The sequence below is a fragment of the Conger conger genome, chromosome 7 (genome assembly GCF_963514075.1).
Source record: "Conger conger chromosome 7, fConCon1.1, whole genome shotgun sequence".
NCBI lineage: Eukaryota > Metazoa > Chordata > Actinopteri > Anguilliformes > Congridae > Conger > Conger conger.
In genome coordinates, this window is record NC_083766.1 from 32,729,441 (window position 1) to 32,751,635 (window position 22,195).

Consider the following 22,195-nt stretch of genomic DNA (forward strand, 5'->3'; position numbering starts at 1 on the left):
AGCATAGTGCAGTAAAGAATAATTTCACAGAATCCCTTTCATTTTACCTGGAATTACTTAATTGACTCTATGCAAACAAAATCAGAAGATCTGTCAAAAACTGCCCAGAACCTGTCTAAAACTTTAAAGATACATCTAAACCCCAGATTACAATCATTAATGAATTTTGCATGACAATGAGGACTCTCATTAATACATCTTGCACAGGTAATCAATGTATTCAGGGGTGCAATATGACTTTGGGGGGTAAAGAACATACCATTCAGTCTTCTTTCACTGGTTTACAGTACATTGCCTGAATGAAAACCAATGGTTCCATACTCAAGTTCACATGTCCTTGCAGCACGGTCAGACAACCGACATATCCAGTGGCTCACAGAGCTTAATGTCTCTACACTCAGTTGAGCCATTAACCCCATCACTCAGTACATGGCAGCTGTACAGCGAATTGTCCATCTTAGCAATCACAGGTTTGGTGATCAGCGCCACTGCTAAACTCCATTGCAAAAGAATCACACGTGTGACGTCATGACGCAAGCTTTCGGCTGTCGCTATGTCCTTTTATCTTTCATGAAATTGTTGGGGTGAGAATATTTGCTGATTGGAACCAGACGCATGCTGTCAGCTAACACCAGATCCCAATATGAATCTTCTGTGTCGGATTTTCCACAGAGGACTGTTGTATGGACTGAATCATTCTGTCACTGGACCTCGGGGTTTCTGTTGTGGCGTTTCTCGAAAGGATAGTGCATGGCTGGACAGTGCGGGTTCCAGGTGAGGTGTACCCTTTAAACTGCTATAGGCTAGCTAGCTAAAGGAAGATAACGGATCCCCATTGATCGTACGCTACAAGGTACGATACGTAGGCAGCTGAACTGTATACAGATAGATCCAGAAAAAATAACTTGACGAGACACGATTGCATTAGATCATATTTTTTAAAATTGTGTAAGCTAACTAGCCAGCTAAACTACCCAGCAAGCAATCGGCATTAGGTAATGGTGGCTCCCAGCTTCCGAACTAGCTAACTTAGCTAGCTTGCAAGCTACGGTTAACTAATGTTAGTGAGCTCCTGCAGAATTGTGCGTAATCAATTTTATTGCTTTTGGGGATGCTATGCTAACCTACAGTAGCAGCGTTAGCTAGCTAACGTTATATCATGAGGGAGTTATATCAACGTAGCGAGCATTAGCTAGTCAAACTGTTTTTCAGGGGCGTAGGTTTCAGCTTGTAACACATTGTAACCCTAAACAAAATAGCAAACAATAATAATTACAAACAATACTTTACTCGTATATCAACAGCAATGACGTGTACTATGATCTAAAGCTGGTGACCTTTCAATAAATCTTTAAAGCTACTAATGGATAATTAATATGTGCGTTCTTTTTCAGCCCAGTAAATCTGACGTATGATGTATTTGACGGGAAAGGGACAGATAGTCCCCTGGTATTCCTCCACGGTTTGTTCGGCAGTAAATCCAACTTCCACTCCATAGCCAAGTCGCTGGTGCAGAGAACAGGGAGAAAGGTAATGTAGATCATCAGGGCGGACGATGATGACCTCACCAATCTTTTAATGAAGTACCGTAACTTAACGTTATATATAAACCTTTATTTGACGAGGAAGTCACATTGAGATTAAAACCTATTTTACAAATGAGACCCAGCCATGTCAAGCTAACTCCAAAATAAAGATTTTCTAAATGTAGTTTACTCAATCTATGGATGTCTCCTAAGGTACAGTTATACATCTTCTCTCAATGTCATTCCTCAATTGAACTCGGTGGGGTTTTGCCAATTACGTATCTAGCAGCATCTTTCTGTGCAGGTGCAGACAATGCCCTAGGTTTTTATTTTATTTTTTATGAATGTATATAAAATATTTATTGTTTGTCATTTGGGGTATGCTACTAAAAAAACATATTTCTGCAGAATTTTCATTTGCTCTCGTATTTGTACTGCAATTCAATATGGCTTTCTCTCCCACACCTGTGCTAGTGTCCTAATTCTCCTTTGTCCAGTTAGGTGCTGACTGTAGATGCTCGTAACCATGGACACAGTACACATAGCCCTGTTTTGACCTATGAAGCAATGACCAATGACCTTCTGCAGCTCCTTGGCCAGCTGCACATCGGAAAATGTATTCTGATTGGCCATAGCATGGGAGGCAAGGTGGCCATGTCCACAGCTCTGATGCAGGTAAGCAATGAAAAGTATGATGAGAGATCAGATGAAGATATCAGATTCACAGTTCACTCATACTGCAGAGGCAATGCAGGCTATTGCCATTTGGGCTTCAAACCCTTCTCCGAGAGTTTGCAAATGAGAATGACCACACTGAGTTCCGTGTCACTCATTCCCTCACTCAGCCAAGTCTGGTGGAGCGACTTGTCGTGGTGGACATCACTCCAGCTCAGTCCACAACACGAACCAACTTCCACGCCTACATCCAGGCCATGAAGCAAATGAAGATAGCCAGTGATATCCCCCGCTCTACAGCACGCAGGCTGGCCGAAGACCAGCTCCGCAATCTCATCAAGGTCAGTTATGGCACCACTCAGCGAAGCTCAGCATAGCTTGACATAGTCTGACCTGGCTGGTTGATATCTTCACTTTACTGATTCAGTCTTCATCAAAGTTTCACAGTTTTTGACTTGTTTCCGTCTCGGTTTGAACAGGAACGTTCTGTCAGACAGTTTCTCTTGACAAACTTTGTGGAAGAAAACGGTCACTACACTTGGAGAGTGAACTTGGAGGCCATTTCTAAGCATCTGGAGGACCTCATGAGTTTCCCCAATTTTGATACAACATATGAAGGACCAACGCTTTTTCTTGGTGGAAGCAACTCTGCTTACATCAGGTAAACTACAATCAGCAAAAAAAAGTGCAATTACTGTTTGTTTTTTGTTGTTGTATATTTTCCATTTCCACATTTGCCAGATGGTTTCACCGAAACCTGAATTGTATTTTATTTCTCTCAAATTCTATCCTTTGTGCAGCTCTGAGGATTACCCTGAGATCCAGCGTCTGTTTCCCGCTGCTGACATCCAGTACATCCATGATGCCAGCCATTGGATCCACGCAGACAAGCCTTTAGACTTCATCAGCTCCATTATTTCCTTCCTGCAGTCTTAGCCATGTGTGTAGGGCACGACCTGGGACAGCCGGAAAGGAAGCTGGACCAAACAAACCTACGAACACAGTCCAACTTAATCCTCTAGGCCTCTGCTCATAGGAGGAGACCATATAGCACATGTTTAATGTATTTAGCCCATGTTCTGTGTTTGTCAAGGTTAGGTGTTCTAATCCAAAGATAACTTCACACAAATATATATTTATGTATATTTTAATGGAGATGGTTTGGACTAAGGTGTCAGGAAGCTACTGCAGTCCAGGTAGGGAACTCTAGCTGTGCCATCTTGCTATGAATCCTGTACATACAGTAGGGTATTGCAGGATACTGCCCGCATTGCCTCTGCATTCCATTTATTGGAGGTAGTTCATAAGGATAATGCAACCTATGCAACATAGAGGTTGAACTTGTTGTGCTTTGTGGTGTTTTAATAGTCTAAATAGGCTCTATATACATATTTTTACTATCACTAAGAGTAGCGTGAATTTGATTCTCCCAAGTATGTGATAGCTGCACTTTGGTTGACACAACCCGTGTTCAGTTTTATCTTTCTACAAATACCTGTGTTCTACAAACAGATAAAAGTGGTAGTATCTTTGGAGACGGCTTATATTCAGTACACGTTGTACATATACTGTGTCATTATTCAAATGTATAGCTACTATGAGAACTTGTCGGGGGGGGGGGCTGGCTATTGAAACAATCTTTTGTCGCTGACTATCAGTTGTTTAAATGTTGTTTGCTATTCATCTTATTTAGGTGATGATGCAAAGTTATAAAGTTATTAACTGTTCTAACCTTACACTGAGTACAATTTTGCGTATTGACTTGAAAATGCTTGCTGCCATACTGTTTCCGTCTTATGAGACTGGTCTTTTGTCTGGTCAGTCCCTCAGTTACAGTATGGGAAACCAAGTTAAATGATAGTTCCAGTGTTCTGTGTTTTGTTTATGATTGGTTATGGAGTCGCCTTTGTGCCTACAGTATAATCTGAAAGATTTCAGGCAATAGGTATACCTGCGCTTGTATTCATCAAGCATGTCATAGTAGGGCCATTGACTTGGGGTCAGTTTTCCCCTGTCACAAAATTATCCGTTATGCTAAAAGGCAAAAATGATCCCTAGATCTGGGTTTGCCAGCACAAGCTATGTGCAACACCTTATGGATTTTGCCTCACCTTGTGTTGCACAAGGCAGAGTTCAGTCATGTAGAAGATGTCAGCTATTGGACAGAATGTACACAAGGAACTCAATGTGATATGTGTGTATGTGTATAAATATGACTTTACTCAACAGTATAAACAATGCCAATTTCCTTTTCTTCAAACACATCATACACAGCGGTTTCTGAAAGCATGCCTTGTCATTCTTGTAGGGTTCAGGTTCACATTGTCATTAAATATTGTATTATGCATTTCAGTTGATCCAGTCATTCTGTAGCATAGTTGACTTCAGTCAAACATGTTTAAAGATGCATAAAATCAGTAAGAAAGTGTGACGAGCAATGTAAAGATTTTTACACAGAATCTTAGATTTTGTCACATTATGTAACAGTAAGTTTGAAATCAGCATGTGTATGCCTTAAATACATACTGTACAACAACCACAATCCTTTAGCTGTTTTCCTATTTACACATATTTCCCTGCTTTTGACATGCTTCTGGTTGTCCAATGCTGAGCCAGGTGAGGCTCAGTGAACATGATTACACACTTTACAGTGTTTTAAGTGCCAGGAGAAGGGAGTCAAATGTACACTAGTTTATAATGGAATACCAATGGAAGCATTTGGCACAACCTGCCCAGGATCCCTATACTGTAGCCATGCCTTTCTCTCTAACTAAAAATGGTAGCCGTCAACTGAAAGCAAAGATGAATGGTCTAGCGGCTTTTTTTACTTTCAGCATGGAGCCTTAAGTAGTTCTGCAGTCCCCCCAGTCTGGTTCTCTAAAAAGAAAGGCAGGGACTTCTTACCTTCATTATAACCTCAAAATGTTTGTTCTCTATATAGTTCTTTTTACTTTTAAACTGCATAAGTTTGAGAATATAGCCCTTCAGCATGCAGCATTGCTACACATTTCTCCTTGGGTTCTATACATTCGTAGCCCTGAAAATACATTGTAACAAACCCGAAACAGAGCCTGCTATAACTCTGGCTGCCACTTCTGAAAAAGCTTTTGCAGATCAAAGTCAAAAGCAAATCCGTTTGTGTTCAATGGCTCATGAATAATTACTTGAGTGATACAGTACATTGTTGAAAATTATACATTTTTGTATGCCTTTGCATAATCTAAAAAATGCTAAATTAAGTGGAACTCAGCAAGTGAAAGACTTACTGGCACAAATTGTATTCCTAGAATCTTAAATCCCCTAATCCTGTGACATCCAATCAAATTTACACAAATACAGTATGTTCTACTCTACTTAATCTGTCCTTAATAAACACTTTGATGAACACATTATCAGTAAATACTGTCAGGATCAATATACATGCACATAGCTGAAGCTTCTGCTTTCCTTTTTATGAAACTTATTTTACAAAAGCCCTCTCCTTCACGTTCATCATTGTCTGTCTTTAGCATAGATTCTGCAGCAGAACTTTGATTTAAATTGGACGTCGAACTTTCAAAGTCCAACATAGATTATCCAAAAATAAAAATACACATATAGTAAAGATGACAAGTTCATGCGAAAATGTCCATGCCCATGTAGCATTTCCTTTTTGCTTCAGCTTCTAAGGGCGTAGACTCGCCATTTCAGAGATGCGAGTTCGGCAGCCCTGCCGTTTTAACCGTGAGCCATCTGTGGGCTCTGCGGTAACTGATGGTGCCCATGAACCCAGGGCTCAGAGTCCTTCCTGGCCCATCTTCACCCGCTTCAGCCAGCCCTTCCAGGGTGCCTGTGTCTTCTCTGAGGTACTGGAGGAGGTGGTGCAAGGCGTGGAGGCACGTCTGTGCTCAAGCTCGGGGGCGCTGGACCAATTTAGGAACGGTAGCCGGTTGGTGCGGGTCTTCCTCAGGCCAGTTTCTGACAGCTGTTGGCTTTGCAGCTGCTGGTTGAGGATCACTTGGATGTCATCCTGTGAGAAGACACAATACGTTCATCAAGACTGTACCCAGTGATGTGAAAAAATAACCCTTTGATTTGAAATGGGACAGGTTGACTGTAAAGACTCAAATGTGCTTAACCTTAATCTAATGCATTCTTAGTGGGTGCTGAATCCTTAGTTAAAATTGCAGAAATCCAATGAGAAAGACAGCACTCAATCTTCCATTCTATTACTAACATGGATGCGTTTCAGCAAAGCACGCTGAGGAAGGCTTGGTTTGCCGAAAGTCGTCCGTGCTGATGATGAATTGCAGAAAGGCGTGATTGAGAAGGGTATCCTCATTGGATAATAAGTTAAATGTAACCACCGGAGCTCTTTTAAAAACACAAAACGGCACTGAGTCCCAACCAGATGGCCCTGGCTGCACTGCCTGGCGCTGGCTCTCGCACTGATCTGCCCGAGCCAGCTGCCACTCTCATTTAAACACTTGCTCTTTAAACTGCCAGTGTAGAAACAGCCGTGACCACCCAGGTCCTGACCGTGTAACAAGGCCGTATTTGCTTTGAAACCGACACTGACGGGGGCTGCCCCTAGCTGCTGACCTGCCAGGCCTCCAGCTCCTGAGACAGCTCCAGCTTGCGGTGAATGGCCTCCAGGAGCTGGTTGTTCAGGGACATCATGTCAGTCTTGCAGCGCAGCAGCTCTTTCTCCATGGCGTTCTTCCTGCTCGCAGCAAAGAGGAAACGGGCATCACATCACTCATGTCGTCCATGTTTATGTCTGAAGCGTTTTTTTCTATTGCTAGACCGACATGAGAGCCTGGGCCTGAGCCAGTCCACTCACTTTGCGATGGCTTCATCTCGGTCCCGTATGGCCTGTTGTGTCACCTCTCTCTCCTGGCTGTTCTCCACACGGGTTTTCAGCTCTGAATTTTCTGCCATGAGCTTAGAGTTCTGTGAGAAGGGGGGGAGGGGGGGGGGGTGTTCAGGAGTCCACCTAATACAGTTTCATTACCCCAGTGTATCCATTTAAATAAACACACCAAGTGGCTAGTTCCTAGTATATTCACCCACATATGTTTTTTGCTGTTACCAACAAGAACATTTCTGGAGAGTGTGGGAGTGTGCAATAACGTGCTGTGTCCTGTCTCTGCCTTAAAATATATTTATGTCTGTAGACAACTACTTACTATTTTCATGACTTATTTATTTGCACAACACTTCATCCGAGACATCAACCTGAAATTATAACACATCCAACAGCCCAGAATCATCCTTGTGTGTATTGTTTCATCAGAATTGTTGAAATCTTTGGTGTAGATGAGCAAAAGGCAATGAAAATTGTAATTGATTTTTATCAGCTTGATTTTACAGGCAACATATGACACATTTAACATATAAAGGTCAAATTCCTAATCTAGAAATAATACACAATAAATGTGTGTCTATTATTGCAACCCTATACATTCTTATGACAAAATATAATAAAATGATATTGCCATCTATATTTTACATTATATTAAGTTCATTAGAGTCTTTAGGAACTCAACTGGGCAGCCACAACTGTTTCACTGGGGTATAAATATGAGGTGACGCATTCCAAACTCCCTTAGTCATCTATTAACGTGGTCAGAGAACATACAGGGAAGGTCATACACCACACAAATTGAATGAGACAAAATGTTTTTGCCTTTAAAAAGGCAAACACCCATCTCAACTCTTAGGGGAAATAATTGACATGTTTAAAATGACTATAGCTGTGAGCCTGTCTGGGGGACATGGGCTACAATATCAGGAAATTTTATCTAGCATTTTTGTTCATATTAATTTAAGGTGCCAATAATTATGGCCATATATCTGTAATTGGTATAATGACAGTTATGATTATACTATTAAATATACTGCCACATGTCTTAATTAATGAATGAATAATGAATAAAATAATGAATCCAAATACGACCACATGGTGGCGCATAGAGCATATGCTGAGCTGCTGACTCAATGAAGCAGTATTAAAATCAACCCAGGTGGTGTGGTTTGATCACGTGCATACACATTCAAAATAAAATCCCATTTAAAGTCCACTTTAACCCTTTAAGGTGTAAGATCACAAATATGAGATTAGAATGATCTTAACAAGCACAAGTTCCAGAATGCTGACTTCGAATTTAACATTACAAAAAAACTACTAAAAGTTAATTTCTTCACCTTCTTTTTCCAGTTCAATCCTGTGCTGCAGGAGTGAGCATACCTAAAGTCCACTTTGTACGCATAACTACATTAACCCATTCATGTTCATGCACTTTCCTTCAAATTGCTGACACATTAAATCTCTGCAGGAAGACAGGGTGATACATTGATGGGTCCTGCTCTATTTCCACCCTCCCGGACAACACAAGCTCTTGTTACCTGATCCTGGAGCTCCTGAATCAGGTCCGCATTCTCACGCACACTGCCAACAATGGGGGCATTCAGCTCCTGAGAGACAGAATGTTACACGCAGATCAGGTGTCAGCTCTACAGCCCCAGTGCGCCTCTTTCTTCTGACTGGGCGGGGGTAGGATCTCGGTGCACGGTCAAGCTTTAGTTTCTGACCAGCATGTCAGTGTCCTAAACTCCTTTCACAGACCCCTTATGTGCAAGGCATCTCTGCTTTCACAAGCAGCGAACTGGTTCATCGCTGTTCAACAGGGGAACAGGAGAAGCAATGTCCCACAGAGAATAGTCTAATTTAAGCCTTTTGTCAGCTTTATGTAATCTAAGGACAGCAAGAAATCTGCCAATGTTTATTCATACACAGCATTCATAAGGGCCAGTGCAAACAGTACTTTCATGCAGGAGTAAGGGCGTTGGCTTCAAGCAAATGAACCAGACTTCTGGCTAACCCCATTCTGACATCTGATATAATAATTTATAGCGAGAACACAAGTGAATTCAAACACTGCCTGCGGTCACATCGACATACTTGTTGAATACAAGTTCATTGAGGTCAAAAATAAAGCAAGTAACAAAGCATTCGCTGGAGTCCACACTGATGTTAAAGATAGAACATGCATTCACTGCACAGTGAGCGAATGCAGGCCATGTTCTGTTATCTCTCTCTGTCTCACTAAGACCAACATCAGGATCCCCCATCAAGACAAAGAACAAAGCACTAGCAGAGCAGTGTCTGTTTTTAACCTGCGGTTTTGGTGTGAGTGTACCTGGTAATGAACAGCGTGAGGTGGGCTGTGGTTCCTGTTTGAGCAGCTGTGCTGGGGGTCTCACCTGAGGGGCGCGGTCGCAAGCGAGTCTGTGAGCCGTGGTTCTGAGCAGGAGAAGTGCGCCGTCCAGGTTCTCCTGGCGCAGGGAGTCCAGGGCCCTTTCTTGGTCCGTTAGGGGAAGCAGGACCTTCAGGACAGACAGCACTTCCTCCTTCACCTGGGAGAGGGAGACCTCATTCATGTAAAAATCATTTTAGGATTGTTGCTTTAAGCTTTGACCAGAGTCAACTCCCCAAAAATGCAAGCAATAGAATGAAAGACATACATAAAACTACATAAAAATCATTTAGGCAGGACAACATGCCATTTATATAAAACTACTGCCTCAATAACAGCAAAAGAGATAATGGACATTATGAAGTTGTTGATAATGGAAAGCACAGCAATGGCAAAAACAGGAAATCAAACCGCATCACATTTCTTCCCAGGTGAGCTAACACATCCTGTATAACACCTACTCTGTAGTGATGTCTGGCCTCTAATCGGCAGATGTGGGCAGTTTCATAGAAAGCCTTTTAAATAAACAGGAAATATGACACAAAGGAAGAACAGCTAAAAGGGAAAAAATGCAACAAACAGCCAAAATAAGCATGTTGTTGCACTTTAAAAAGACTCCAACCTTCAGAATCTTGTCTATTGTTTTAGATGTAGTGTACATCCACAAAATACTGTGGCACTTTTGTTCTAATACAAGTACTATCCGGTGGACAATGTAGATAATCTCAGAAGTATGTTTTATTAGAAAGAGACTGTTATAAATGACACAGCCCGTAATTAGCCCGTAAAAGGAAAATGTGGGCAGCAGGATCTTTACATAGCATATACCCATAGCTGATCAAAAGAGATTTGTCTAAATCCAACAACACACAACAAGTTCAAACAACTTTAGTACTCCTCCAAACTTCATTTGTCTATCTCTCTTTTCCCCTTCCTCCTAATCTGTCTCTCAATAGACCAGAGTATGTCTTTCCTTCGAGATAATAAGTCCAGAGAGAGGGAAGGTACTATTTAGGTAACCCTGGAATCGACATCATTTCCTTCCATTGTTTCCTCCTGCTCAGCCCTAGGCACATCTCACCCAAACAGCCAAGCAAACACATAGGGGCTCTGTGCATCTTCAGACAACAGATACGAAGGTATAGTAATGATATAGGAATGATCCAGAGGCAGGATGGCCTTTACATGGGACAAGCCTGCTGAGTGGAGGCTACCTGCTCCTTGTCCTGACTCCAGCTCATGTTACTGAAGCTCTGCTCCAGCTCAGACAGGAGAGATGCTTCGCTCCGCCCAGACTCCTGCATGGAGATCTCCTCCTGTAGCTGCTCCACCTGCTCCTGCAGCTGCTGGTTCCTCCCACGTGACACCTCCACCTCTTTCTCAGCCTCCACCAGCTTCACACACACAGACAAAAGGACCCACTCAGTATCAGTGTCACAAAGGATACACACAAATACATATACTGAGCTCATGTTTAGGCTCACCCACGCACGTACACACCCACCAACACACAATCGCACTTAAATACCCATAAACACAGACACACACACACACTATAATACAGAGATACAAACACTCACTTATGCATGTTGCATAATCCCTACACTGAATAAATCCTGTAATTCTGGTTTCTATGTACAAACAAAGCAGAGTTTGACGGTACCAGAAAAAATATGGAATCCGGCAATGCCAGTTACAACAACAAATCAAACCTGAAGCGTTGGTGAAACTGGCGTTGAAACTAGGCGAGTGGACTATCCCCATTCCGCAGAGTCTTAAGCGATGAGTTAAGGAGCGAATACCTGTTGAGTGCGCTGGCGGCCCTGTTCCTCCTGCAGAACGAGCCGCTTGTGCAGGGAAGCCAGGCTGTCCTGCAGACCCGCATTCTCCTGACACACAGCCTCCAGACGCTGCTCCAGAGACAAGTTCTTCTGCGACAGACGCGCCACCTGGACGCAAGCACACACACAGAGGCAAGCCTGTCAGGCAGGGGCAGAGGGCCTACTATTTGACTTCATTAACTTCATCAACTTCATTTTTTATTTTTGTTTACCTGTGCTTTCCCCTGAACAGGCAGGTAAGCATATATAAGTTGTAGCTTCTGATCACAAAACAAGTTTTTCACATAGATCACTTTTAATTAGTTTTTACCTACACGGCACAGCAGCCGGAGGGACTGAAACTGACCAGTTTTTACATTACATTACATTACATTATTGGCATTTGGCAGACGCTCTTATCCAGAGCGACGTACAACAAAGTGCATACCCATAACCAGGGGTAAGTGCGCTGAAAGATCCTAGAGGGAAGTACAATTTCAATTGCTACCCGTACAACAAAGATAAGGACCAGGGCCTATTTCTTTTTTCTTTTTTTTTATCAACAAATAAACAAACAAACAACAAAGCAAAAGTGACCAAACTTAACTATCCAAATACTGCTTACCTAGCCAACTAAAAATACCGAAACACTACGTAAGTCACAAAGACAACAATTCAGGTTCACAGGGAGGTAGGGAGGGATGGGGAGAGGTGCTGCTTGAAGAGGTGCGTCTTCAAGCAGCACCTCTTTTACCTACGAAACTGAAGCGCAGCAGGGTCAACAGCAGCCCCTGTACCTCACCTGCTCTTTCAGGGCACTGATGAGCTCCTCATCCCGGGGCCCGGAGCGGCCCTGCTGGTGGAAGCTCTGCTTAAACACCTGCAGCTCTGCCGTCAGCACCCGCTCAGCCTCTAATGCCTGCATGGAGTGGAGAGATTCAATATTAATAAGTTTCAATATTCCAGCCAAATCACACATCATAGCAAAATTTACATTTGAAATGAACATTTCCTACAAACAGGAAAATTCTACACAGTTCAGTTCACTCAAAACCTCAGCAATGAACTTGGGTAATGGATGTTCAAAATAACGTTGGAATAACAATTAATTCTAAACAAAAAAGAAAAAACTATAGTGACTGAGCATGTGCAGAGCAAAGCCTCTTGAAAAAAGGAAAACACTGCAGGAACTGGAGCCTAGAGGCACAGACAGAGGTTAGTGTCCAGAGCCCTCAATAAGCTGTTTGCCAGAGTGGCGTCAAGTCCCATTACACATAGACAAAGATGGACAAGGGACCTGCAGTGGGCAGAGAGGGGCATCTTGGTCTTGCAAATTACATCGTCATGCCCCATTGGACAGAGCCAGGGATAAAGGCAGGGGATAGGAGTGGACATGTGTGGCGGTATCAAGCAGAAGAGAAATGAAACAAATTCCATTAAAATTAACTAAACTGGGCTTTGCATTGTGCATGATAACGAGATTGCAAAACACTTTCATTTGCATGGCCCTTTACTGGTTAGGTTGTGTCTGAACAAATCTAGCCATTTGGACATTTATAGCTAGACTGAAACCCTTTGTATACAAGAGATGTGTACTTATGTAACATGGTTGTTACACATGATTAATTGCCTCCGCTGGAGATGCAGTTTTCTGCGCTCAGTTTGAGGAGTAGTGCTGTTTGTTCTTTGCTTGCATCTGCGATCTCATTAACCCACACAACTAATAAGTAAAAATACTAAAAACCAAAGCCTCTTTGTGTAGAAACTAATTAGGTTTGACATGAAAATACATCCTCAATAACATCTCTTCACTCAAATAATGAATCAGTCAGGAAGTGTACAACAATACCAACTGAAGAATGTTTCATGCTACTAAGTACTGAAATTCCCACTTCCCAAGGCTATCAAATATACCGTGCAGACCGTAAGTATTTGGACAGTGGTACAGTTTCTGTTTTGGCTCTGTACTGCAGCACATTGGATTTGAAATTAAACAATGAATATGAGGTGAAAGTGCAGTCTGTCACCTTTAATTTCACTGTAATTACATCCATATTTGGTGATCTGTGTAGGAATTACATCCCTTTGTATACATAGTCTTGATTCTTGGCTTTTGATTGCCTTTGGAGTCTGTTATTGCCGTTTGTCAATATGAGGGCCAGAGTTGTGCCAATGAAGGAAGGAAAGCCATTATGAGGCAGATAAATATATATTTTTAAATAGGACAAACAATAGGCCTACCAAACCAAACTTTTTGGAACATCACTGAGAAGAAAGAGAGCACCAGTGTGTGTTTGGGACCATTGCCTTGCTGTAGGATGAAGCATTGTTCAATGAGTTTGGAGGAATTTGATTTAACTTTATAAGATGCTTCTGACTAATGGTAAACAACTGAGAAGCCAACTGTCCAATTAATATTTCAAATCCAGGGTGCTAGAGTACAGAGCCAAAAGAACAGAAATTGCACCACTGTCCAAATACTTACGGACCAAATACTGTACGTTTATGAATCCGCACTGATGTTTCTACAATAACTTTGAAAAGTTTTGAAGCTGAAATTGATTACCGTAGCCTCATGTTTTTTTTACACAGAGAACTACATAATCAATAATATGATTTACTGTAACATTTTAATGCTATGCTACTGCCAGATTTGAAAAATAGCCCTACCCAGAGATTATATTTCAGTACTTTCAGCATTCCTGGTTAACCATATTGCTCCTTGTCAAAAGATTTATTGGGCCTTGAACATAGTTATCCTGTTACTGTATATGTCCACAATGGTTGCTTGGCAAAAAAAAAAAAAAAGGAAATCAACGGATACCACCTCTTCTGAACATTTGTGTTAATTTTCCATAAAGGTATATTATTGTAGATTTAACTACTTTGCTAGACCATCAATCCATTCATTATCTAACCTGCTTATTCTTGGTCTGGGTCGTGGGGAGAGCGGGGAGCTGCTGCCTATCCCAACATGCAGGGCGGCCTGTAGCGTAGTGGTTAAGGTAAATGACTGTGACACAGAAGGTCAGTGGTTCTAATCCCGGTGTAGCTACAATAAAATCAGCACAGCCGTTGGGCCCTTGAGCAAGGCCCTTAACCTTGCATTGCTCCAGGGGAGGATTGTCTCCTGCTTAGTCTAATCAACTGTACGTCGCTCCGGATAAGAGTGTCTGCCAAATGCCAATAATGTAATGTAATGCATTGGGCAAGAGGCAGGAATCCACCCTGGACAGGTTACCAATCTACTGCATTAATCTAGACCATTGAAACAAACTTAAATCATGTTTTCTCATGATACCTCTACTTTTTTTATTTTACAGATTGTTTTACGTTTCTCAGTCAATATTTTTATGGTTTAACAGCCCAGTGATCTTAGTTTCTGCCTGACAGAAGTTAAATAAAAATGTTTGAAGGGTGATATTTTGACAAGGAAAATATGGCAAGCTCCTTGGGGAGAAAATGAATAACTGCTTTACATCCATTCTGAGGGATGAGCACAATCTGGTTCCTCGTTTGAAGCATTATCAGTGAGACACACTCAACCCATTTACATATTCATTTGTTCAGATTGAAGTAATAACCCCTTGGCGTAACACATTAAAACAATGACAGGAAAAACCCAGCATGAGTAGGGTACAAGTTCTCTCCAGATAAAGAATCATTCATTTCCCTGAGTGATGATCAATGACAAGGGTTGCACATTAAATAAATCACCATTACACATTCAAATGTTTACAACATAAATACTGAATCTCAGTATCACTACAGTGTCAGACCTGAGTGAACCTTAGTTGGAATGCAAATCATGAGACTGAAAAGGATTGTCATTGATATCATGCGTACACAGATCCCCAACAACTAGGTTATGATTATAATAATACATAAGGGCACAGCAACGCTGTGGACTAGCCTGGCAAATCAGTTCAGAGTTGAGATTCACACACAGGGAATATCGTTGGCCTGGCAGCCAACGAGAGGTCCGGCAACATAAACATATTTCAAAAGAATAGATTGCATCTTTCCTCTGAAATGTACACAGAGGCAGTGAAACACTAAACACACATAGACATAGACATACTCAAGCTCTCAAAAAACAAATAAAAGGACTACACAGAAGACAAACATGCTTGTACGGATACACAAACACTCGGATACAGACTTACTCAAACACTCATGACACTGAGTATTCCAGGCACTACTGAACAAGGGAAAATAACTGGCAGACACCGACACTAGAACAGAGAAAGCCCACTCCAACTCACCTTCCCAGGTAGCACGCACCTGGAGAGAGAGGCACTGCTGTTCACCAGGTCTGGTAAAGCGTTATCCATGAAGGGGCAGAGGGAGCCACTGACTTCACTTTTCAATAGGCCAGAGCCTTCCACAGTCCCCTTCAGCTCTGGCTTCATAACACTGGCTGAAGGCACAGTGTCACCCATGGCCTCCCAGCCAGACAAACAACCAGGAATGAGGAAGGCAGATGGAACAAGAATGCTCGCAAACACGTTTTCCTGCCTTTGAGTTGTGAAGGAGGTCAGCAATAGGCTGACACTGACTTCTGGCTTCCAGAGTGGAATGGTTAATGTCTCACAGGAGAGAGGGCTACTCCCTCTCCACCGAGACTATTACAGTACGCACAAATTAGCTATCTTTACCACTCAGGCCGTTACCAGGAAACAGAGGCACAAATGTCTGGCTTTCAGCCATGCAAATCACAAACCTGTTTTTGTCAGTACATCTTGGAAGAACTTTAACCTCAGTCAAGCCAACCTGGTGAACTAATTATGCTTCATGGTGCACATAAAGCCTGTTACCTGGACAATTTATCACATAAAATGATAACAAGCAGGCTGTACATTACCATGGGAACAGATCACTGTGTTTGACGTCTTCATCGCAAACTACTGTACGTCAGTCTTAAAGCATTACAGCGTGATCAACAAATTCCTGGAACTGATTCAGGAAAATAGAGATATGAGATAAAAAGAGATTTAAACAAAGGAGTCACTGGGCCGTGACTTGGCTTCCAAGTTTCTGTTGTAAAAACAACAAAATGAAAAACAAAGCTATGCCCTAAAAAGACTCACATACACTAATTCAATTTAGACAAAATATTCTCAAAATACAAGCTTCCTGTTGTATACCACATCCTCAGCTCCTATAACCTGGGGATTTTTTACCTTCATTTTAAGATTTGAAAATATTGTTGCTGAAAATGTTTCCTGATTTAGAAACTAAGGTGTCCAACCCAAAAGGTCTCTTTATTTCTTGACTGAATAAGCCAAACAAAACCATTGCACACTTACACATATTTTAAATGTATTTCATGAGTTGTGCTCCTGGTTATAAATCAGACAAAACACCTAGTATCTTTGTTCATTTTGACTGTTTTCTTCTGTTTTAATCTCTTTCATTGTTTCTGTGACTATACTGAGTTTTACAATAGGGATTGAGCAATGCTCTCCAAATTTCTGCTCAAACATACTACAGGTGGGAAGCCAATCTGTTGGAACTTTGGTGTTTGTTCAGCTTGATGATAAAAGTGTCATGTCACTTCCTTATACTACAAGGCAATCATTCTTATCTCGAAGGACTTACAATGTAGAAGAAACATAAACACATTCACGTGATTAGTATGAGCAGTGATTAGTATGAGCAATGGTGCCAGACCTGGTGAAAACATTCCCAGATACTTTTAGATATATACTGGAACACTACATTACAGTATGTAATGATGCTAACCAGGAACCAAAATACTAATTCTGAAAAGTCGTCTTCCTGTTCCTTATGGAAAAAAACTTAGTCAGATGACTTAATGTGCATCTTATTATAATGCAGTATTGACTCAAACACAACCACAGTGCAATGTCATAAATTCCCAGCTGGCTTTGTCCATCCCATAATTCAATGCTGCACAGTCCTGAAGGTGTTTGTGGGTACAACAGAGCAAGACTGCATGTCTGCCATTCCAGAGTAGATTACATCTCTCTCTGGGATAATTCATCCATACCCCCTTGTTTCTTTTAGAGGTATTCATTCTAAAAATGTGTCACTGTCAAATGTGTAAAAAATGTGTGGGTACATCGGCCTCTCAGCTGCAAGACGTCCAGAAGTAATTCTGATTGCATAAAGAATACACCTATAACCAGCCCTAAGAAGAGAATCATGAAGCCATAAAAATGATAATACCATTAAAAGGCCATAACCTGAATAAGTACCAAAAGTGGGAGTGCTAGGGGGTGGGGATGGATGGGAAAAAATATCTTCAGTCTGCCTTGGAAGATGGCCTGGGATTCTGCTGTCCTGACCATTGCGGGAAGTTAATTCCCCGACTGGCAGCCAGTACAGTTCACTCCTTACTGAAACTAAAATGGAGCTACAAAATGCAATTATAAGATTTCTCACTCCTGTATAATCTCTGACCTTTACACCAAAGCAGTACATTCAAGTGACAAAACTAGTTTCCATAACAAAGCAATGAAAATGGAGACACATCCTAGAATCATAAATAAATAACCCATGCCATTTTTTTCTGCTTGGACTGTTATTATTTTTTTGTTGTCATACCTGGATACCTGTAGCTTTGCATGTCAGACCATGTGGCATATATACATAGCTAGCTAGAAATGGCTAAGAGGATGGTGCTAACCAGGCTACAATACAAGTTTTAAGGGCTTCAAAAGGGCTGACCTTGTTGAGCTGTTCTTTCAGTCGGTTGGTCTCGTCGGCGTGCTCTCGCTGGGTCTGTTTCTTGCAACGCTCTGCTTCGGTCAAGGCCTGGTTGAGCCTCTGCGTCTGGATGGTCAGCTCTTGTACATCCCTCTCCAGCTCCACCACCTGATTCTCCCATGCCGTCTCGCAGCTGTCCAGCTTCACTCGTAACTCGTGCCTGCTCTGCTCCAGCTCCTGCATGGTTAAAATGTGACAGTGACCGCACATCAGCCTCTACAACAACTAGTCCACACACCAGCCACACTCCCCTACAATGAAGCCACATCCAAACGTTGTCAAACTGGCCTGCAATAGCAGTTAATCCACATTCAGTACCTGCCACAAAGCCCTACAAAAACCAAGCCCACCAAACTACAATGGAATGTAGTAGCAGTTAAACCACAACCAAGCCTCATGCCTACTATAAGAAGTAGTCAATGGAACACTGATGCACTGTAACAGCTAGCCCACACACCAGTCACAATGACCGTACTTGAACCAACTCCATGAGCAACCTATAATACACTATTGTAACCACTAGTTTATCTTTTATTAGTTTATCTACTTCTACAATAGTCACACACCAGCCACACTCTACACAGCCACACTGCCAACCAAAAAGAGCTAAACCACACACCAGCCAAACTACAGATGGTCTGCCCTCTCTATCACTTGTCTTCACTGCTATGAGCCCTACACTAATCTGAGTGGACCAAAGTTGTCTTCCAGTTCCTCCGGAAAAATAGCAGTCAGATGTAACAGATGGGCTCAAGTGAATCTTATTAGAATGTAGTGTTGACTCAAACACAACCACAGCACACTGTCATAAATTCCCAGCTGACTGTATCCATCCCACAATTCAACGCTGCACTACCCTGAATGTGTCTATTGGTCACTCATACAGTACAACAGAGCAAAGCTGCCTGTCTAGAGTAGATTACATTTCATGAGAATACATCAATGAAATATGAAGGCCATTCTCTCGGGGATAGTTCATCCATACACCCTTGTTTCTTTTAGAGTTATCAATCTCAAAAATGTGTCACTTGTTGGTACACCAGCCTCACAGGTGCAAGGTATCCACGGTCAGAATGGAGAGATCAAATAAAGCTTTCTGAAAACTGGATTCTGAGCTCCCTATGCAGCCATCGGCCAATAAAACCAGGGGCTCTCGCACTTACATGAAACCATTACTTTTAGATTAAACCATAAATTTGAGCCATCGCAATCTCTAGTGACTCCATAACTCTACTGCGGTGCTTCGGCATACAGTATGTCTATGTGGCCGTGCCAATGCTTGAAGGGTCCTTCTACAAGTAGGCAGATTTACGATGGATTGGTGGCTGTACATGCCCCACAATCGGTGGCAGGTGTGCTGCATCCATCCATCCATCCTTGAAGCCGTTCTACCAGAAAGACTTCCCAGGGGCTCTAATTTGGCCGTAACATAAGAAATAAATACTAAGGCCGCCTCCCCCCATAGGAAAAACGTGACATACATTTCAAAATAAAGCAAGTAAAATACAACATTTTTCCTACCTTTTAATATTTGACATAAACTGATGCAAATACAAAATTATTTTTGCTTCACAGCATAATTGTGTGCAAGTATTGCAACATCTCAATGTTTTTGTAGGCTATATGTTCCTACACATTCCTGGAATTGCATAAACATGCCCATGATTGACATACCCACAATATAGTCCATAATACAATGAAACTTACACTTAAACTTATTAGGTAGACCTGTACACCAGCTTGTTAATGCAAATATTTAATCAGACAATCATATGGCAGCAACTAAATGTGGAAAATCATGCAGATGTGGTCAAGACGTTCAGCTGCTTTTGAGACCAAATGTCAGAATGGGGAAGAAATGTGATCTAAGTCACTTTAACCATGAAATGGTTGTTAGTGCCAGACAGGGTAGTTTGAGTATCTCAGAAACTGCTGATCTCCTGGGATTTTCATGCACAACAGCCTCTAGAGTTTAGTGAATGGTGAAAAAACCTAGCTTGAGCTGTTTTTTTCAGCAGGGCTAAATTGCCAGCCCAGCATTGCTATAACTGTGACAGAGTTAACCTTACCTTTGCAACCTCACCAAGTTGAATTAATACAGGTACTTTTGTTGTGTATATTACTTTTGTTGTCTATGGGGCCTACAGCTCCAGCAAGGGCAGAATACTGGCATGTGCTGGGGTTGGGTCCTGGGTTCCAGACCACAGTCACACCACACAATAAAACAAACGATTAAACAAAAAGGCCAATACTCCCCAGTTCAAGGAACTAATCGTATTAATTCTCAGGGGATGATGTCACATTCTTTAATAGACATTCTGTCTCTGAGCTCTGTTACACCTGTTCGTGTTATGTTTAAAGGTGGAGGGTGTTATATAGAAACTTGGCATCATGACAGCGTTTACTCAACAAACAGTGTTAAGAAATAGCAGGAAATAATGAGGACTTGACTGCACACTGCTGCAACATATGAGGACAGCTGACTCCAGGTCCACCTGAACACAAACAGATGAGTATCGTACCACTGTTGCTACAACAACCAGTAACTTTACCAGGGCTATCCTCTGACTGCCCTTCTCTGTTGAGGCAAAAGCCCATCTCAGTTAGTGCAGAAGGAGCAGATCTCTAGAGACAGTACATAAAAGATTGACATGACCTCCTCAGGCGCATTCATGTCATGACAACAAAGTGAAAAATCAGTTCAATCATTCTCATTGCAGCATGGGAGTGTTGCAATGAGAAAGTAAAATGCATTTTCATTAACAGAAGCAAGAAAAAGTTCAGAAGCAACTGATTCATTCTAGATCAATTCAGTCAATCGAGTGCAGTCAAGCACTATTTGCGTGTTTAAATGAAAACACACACACAATGCTGAATTGCACCAGCGCCCAATGTAATGCCAAGTGATCAAAAATCCGCCAAAATCGGAAAGTACTGGAAATGATCATTCAATAAGTGTCTTTTTTCACTCCATTATCTAAAATATCTTCATCTATTATCCTCTTCTTTTTCTTTCGCAAAAGTGGAACACTGAAAGTTTGGTAGATTCTGATTTTAACATAAATGTTAATTTTAAATGAAGAAGAGAAAGATGCCGATGATGGTGATACTCTACAACGGTTAATGTGTATGCGGTTGCTGTTCTTATGCAAACAAATGCTGTTTTGTAAACCTCGTGTTTTTTGTTTTAGGCTTCCAAGCAAAAACAAAACCTTCCTGGCGTTAGTAAAGCAGGTATACGACACACACGCCCTCGTTATTGAATGATAAATTTGCTACACACTTAAATGTGGATGCAATGAGTCATTGTTGGCAAATACTAAATACTAAAAGAGGACTACTGATTTGTACTGTACAGTGCGTACAATCAATCCATGGAGACAACATGTGTACATGTGATTTTTCATTTTTAATGTATAGATGTATTGGATGAGATTTGAAACTCATTCAGCTTCCAGTTATTTGTGTGATGTATCAATTTTGTGTATATTTGGTAAAGACTATGACCAACACACACGAGAGATACTAGACGACCGCAACTTCTGTTAAAGGGTTCATTTTGACTCACCTCTAACTTGTCGCTGTATTGTTCATGGAGTTTGTCATTTTCTTCTTTAAGCTGACGGTTTTCCAGGAGAAGAGCATTTCCCAACTCGGCAGCTAATATGACTTCCTCTTCTTTTTGTTTCAATGCTGCCAGAAGTTCATTGGGGTCTTGGTAACCAGATAATTCTTCTGCGTAATCAAAAGAATAGAAGTCTTCTTCCAGTTCCATTCCATGCGACTTAAACAGCCACTCCTTGACTCGACTCATGTTTTATCGTAAAAAGAGAAAATGTAGATTAGGCTATTCCAACTACTATTTCTTCATTTATTTGTCATAAATTGACGTACACTGCAAAAGTTACATAGCAATTAGGCTATAAAAAGTCTAATTCAGAGGTAAACGCTAACCTACCTATCGGTGTTGTAAGCGAGCTGCTGTTTGCAATGTCAGTTGGATTCTGTGTGCGAGCGGAACAAAAGTGGGCTGGTCCCGTCACTTTCAGGTGGCTGTGATGCTAGAAGCTGACATAAAACCTGAGTCTTAACCCATTGTCGCGTCCCCGAGCAACAGATGGTGATACTATTTCTTTTATCTTTACGTTCCCCTAGGGGTTCCGTACAAAAGTAATCAGTTGCCCGAATAAATGAACCCCACGCT

General features: G+C 41.6%; 2 protein-coding genes across 4 annotated transcripts; one reads left to right on the plus strand and one right to left on the minus strand.

Annotated features, from left to right (window-relative positions):
• Positions 1-519: 519 nt before the first annotated feature.
• Positions 520-4,548, plus strand: abhd11 (abhydrolase domain containing 11). Of its 2 annotated transcripts, XM_061249859.1 has the most exons (7): positions 520-584; positions 673-774; positions 1,395-1,530; positions 2,028-2,201; positions 2,372-2,542; positions 2,681-2,862; positions 3,002-4,548. In XM_061249859.1, the coding sequence occupies exons 1-7, from the start codon at positions 529-531 to the stop codon at positions 3,135-3,137; spliced, it is 957 nt and encodes a 318-aa protein (XP_061105843.1). In that variant the 5' UTR covers positions 520-528; the 3' UTR covers positions 3,138-4,548. The 2 variants fall into 2 exon arrangements, with proteins under 2 accessions (XP_061105843.1, XP_061105844.1); XM_061249860.1 differs by having other exon boundaries at positions 523-774.
• Positions 4,401-21,982, minus strand: LOC133133702 (BICD family-like cargo adapter 1). 2 transcript variants are annotated; one of them, XM_061249857.1, is made up of 10 exons: positions 21,560-21,982; positions 17,953-18,168; positions 12,062-12,178; positions 11,242-11,388; positions 10,654-10,833; positions 9,447-9,599; positions 8,589-8,657; positions 7,024-7,133; positions 6,783-6,903; positions 4,401-6,210 (listed from the first exon to the last, which is right to left on the minus strand). In XM_061249857.1, exons 1-10 carry the CDS (start codon positions 21,803-21,805, stop codon positions 5,977-5,979), a joined length of 1,593 nt encoding a protein of 530 aa, XP_061105841.1. In that variant the 5' UTR covers positions 21,806-21,982; the 3' UTR covers positions 4,401-5,976. The 2 variants fall into 2 exon arrangements, with proteins under 2 accessions (XP_061105841.1, XP_061105842.1); XM_061249858.1 differs by lacking the exons at positions 17,953-18,168; positions 21,560-21,982 and adding an exon at positions 15,525-16,092.
• Between the last annotated feature and the right edge of the window lie 213 nt (positions 21,983-22,195).

Bases quoted from the DNA above. Each gene is read 5' to 3' on its own strand.
- abhd11 (XM_061249859.1), top strand. From the start codon at position 529: ATGACGCAAGCTTTCGGCTGTCGCTATGTCCTTTTATCTTTCATGAAA. The intron at 775-1,394 runs GTGAGGTGTACC...GTTCTTTTTCAG, and splicing joins CTGGACAGTGCGGGTTCCAG to CCCAGTAAATCTGACGTATG. The intron at 2,202-2,371 runs GTAAGCAATGAA...TCCCTCACTCAG, and splicing joins TGTCCACAGCTCTGATGCAG to CCAAGTCTGGTGGAGCGACT.
- LOC133133702 (XM_061249857.1), bottom strand. From the start codon at position 21,805: ATGAGTCGAGTCAAGGAGTGGCTGTTTAAGTCGCATGGAATGGAACTG. The intron at 12,179-17,952 runs GTCAGCCCTTTT...CACTCCATGCAG, and splicing joins TGAAAGAACAGCTCAACAAG to GCATTAGAGGCTGAGCGGGT. The intron at 7,134-8,588 runs GTAACAAGAGCT...CCCTTCTCACAG, and splicing joins TTCAGGAGCTCCAGGATCAG to AACTCTAAGCTCATGGCAGA.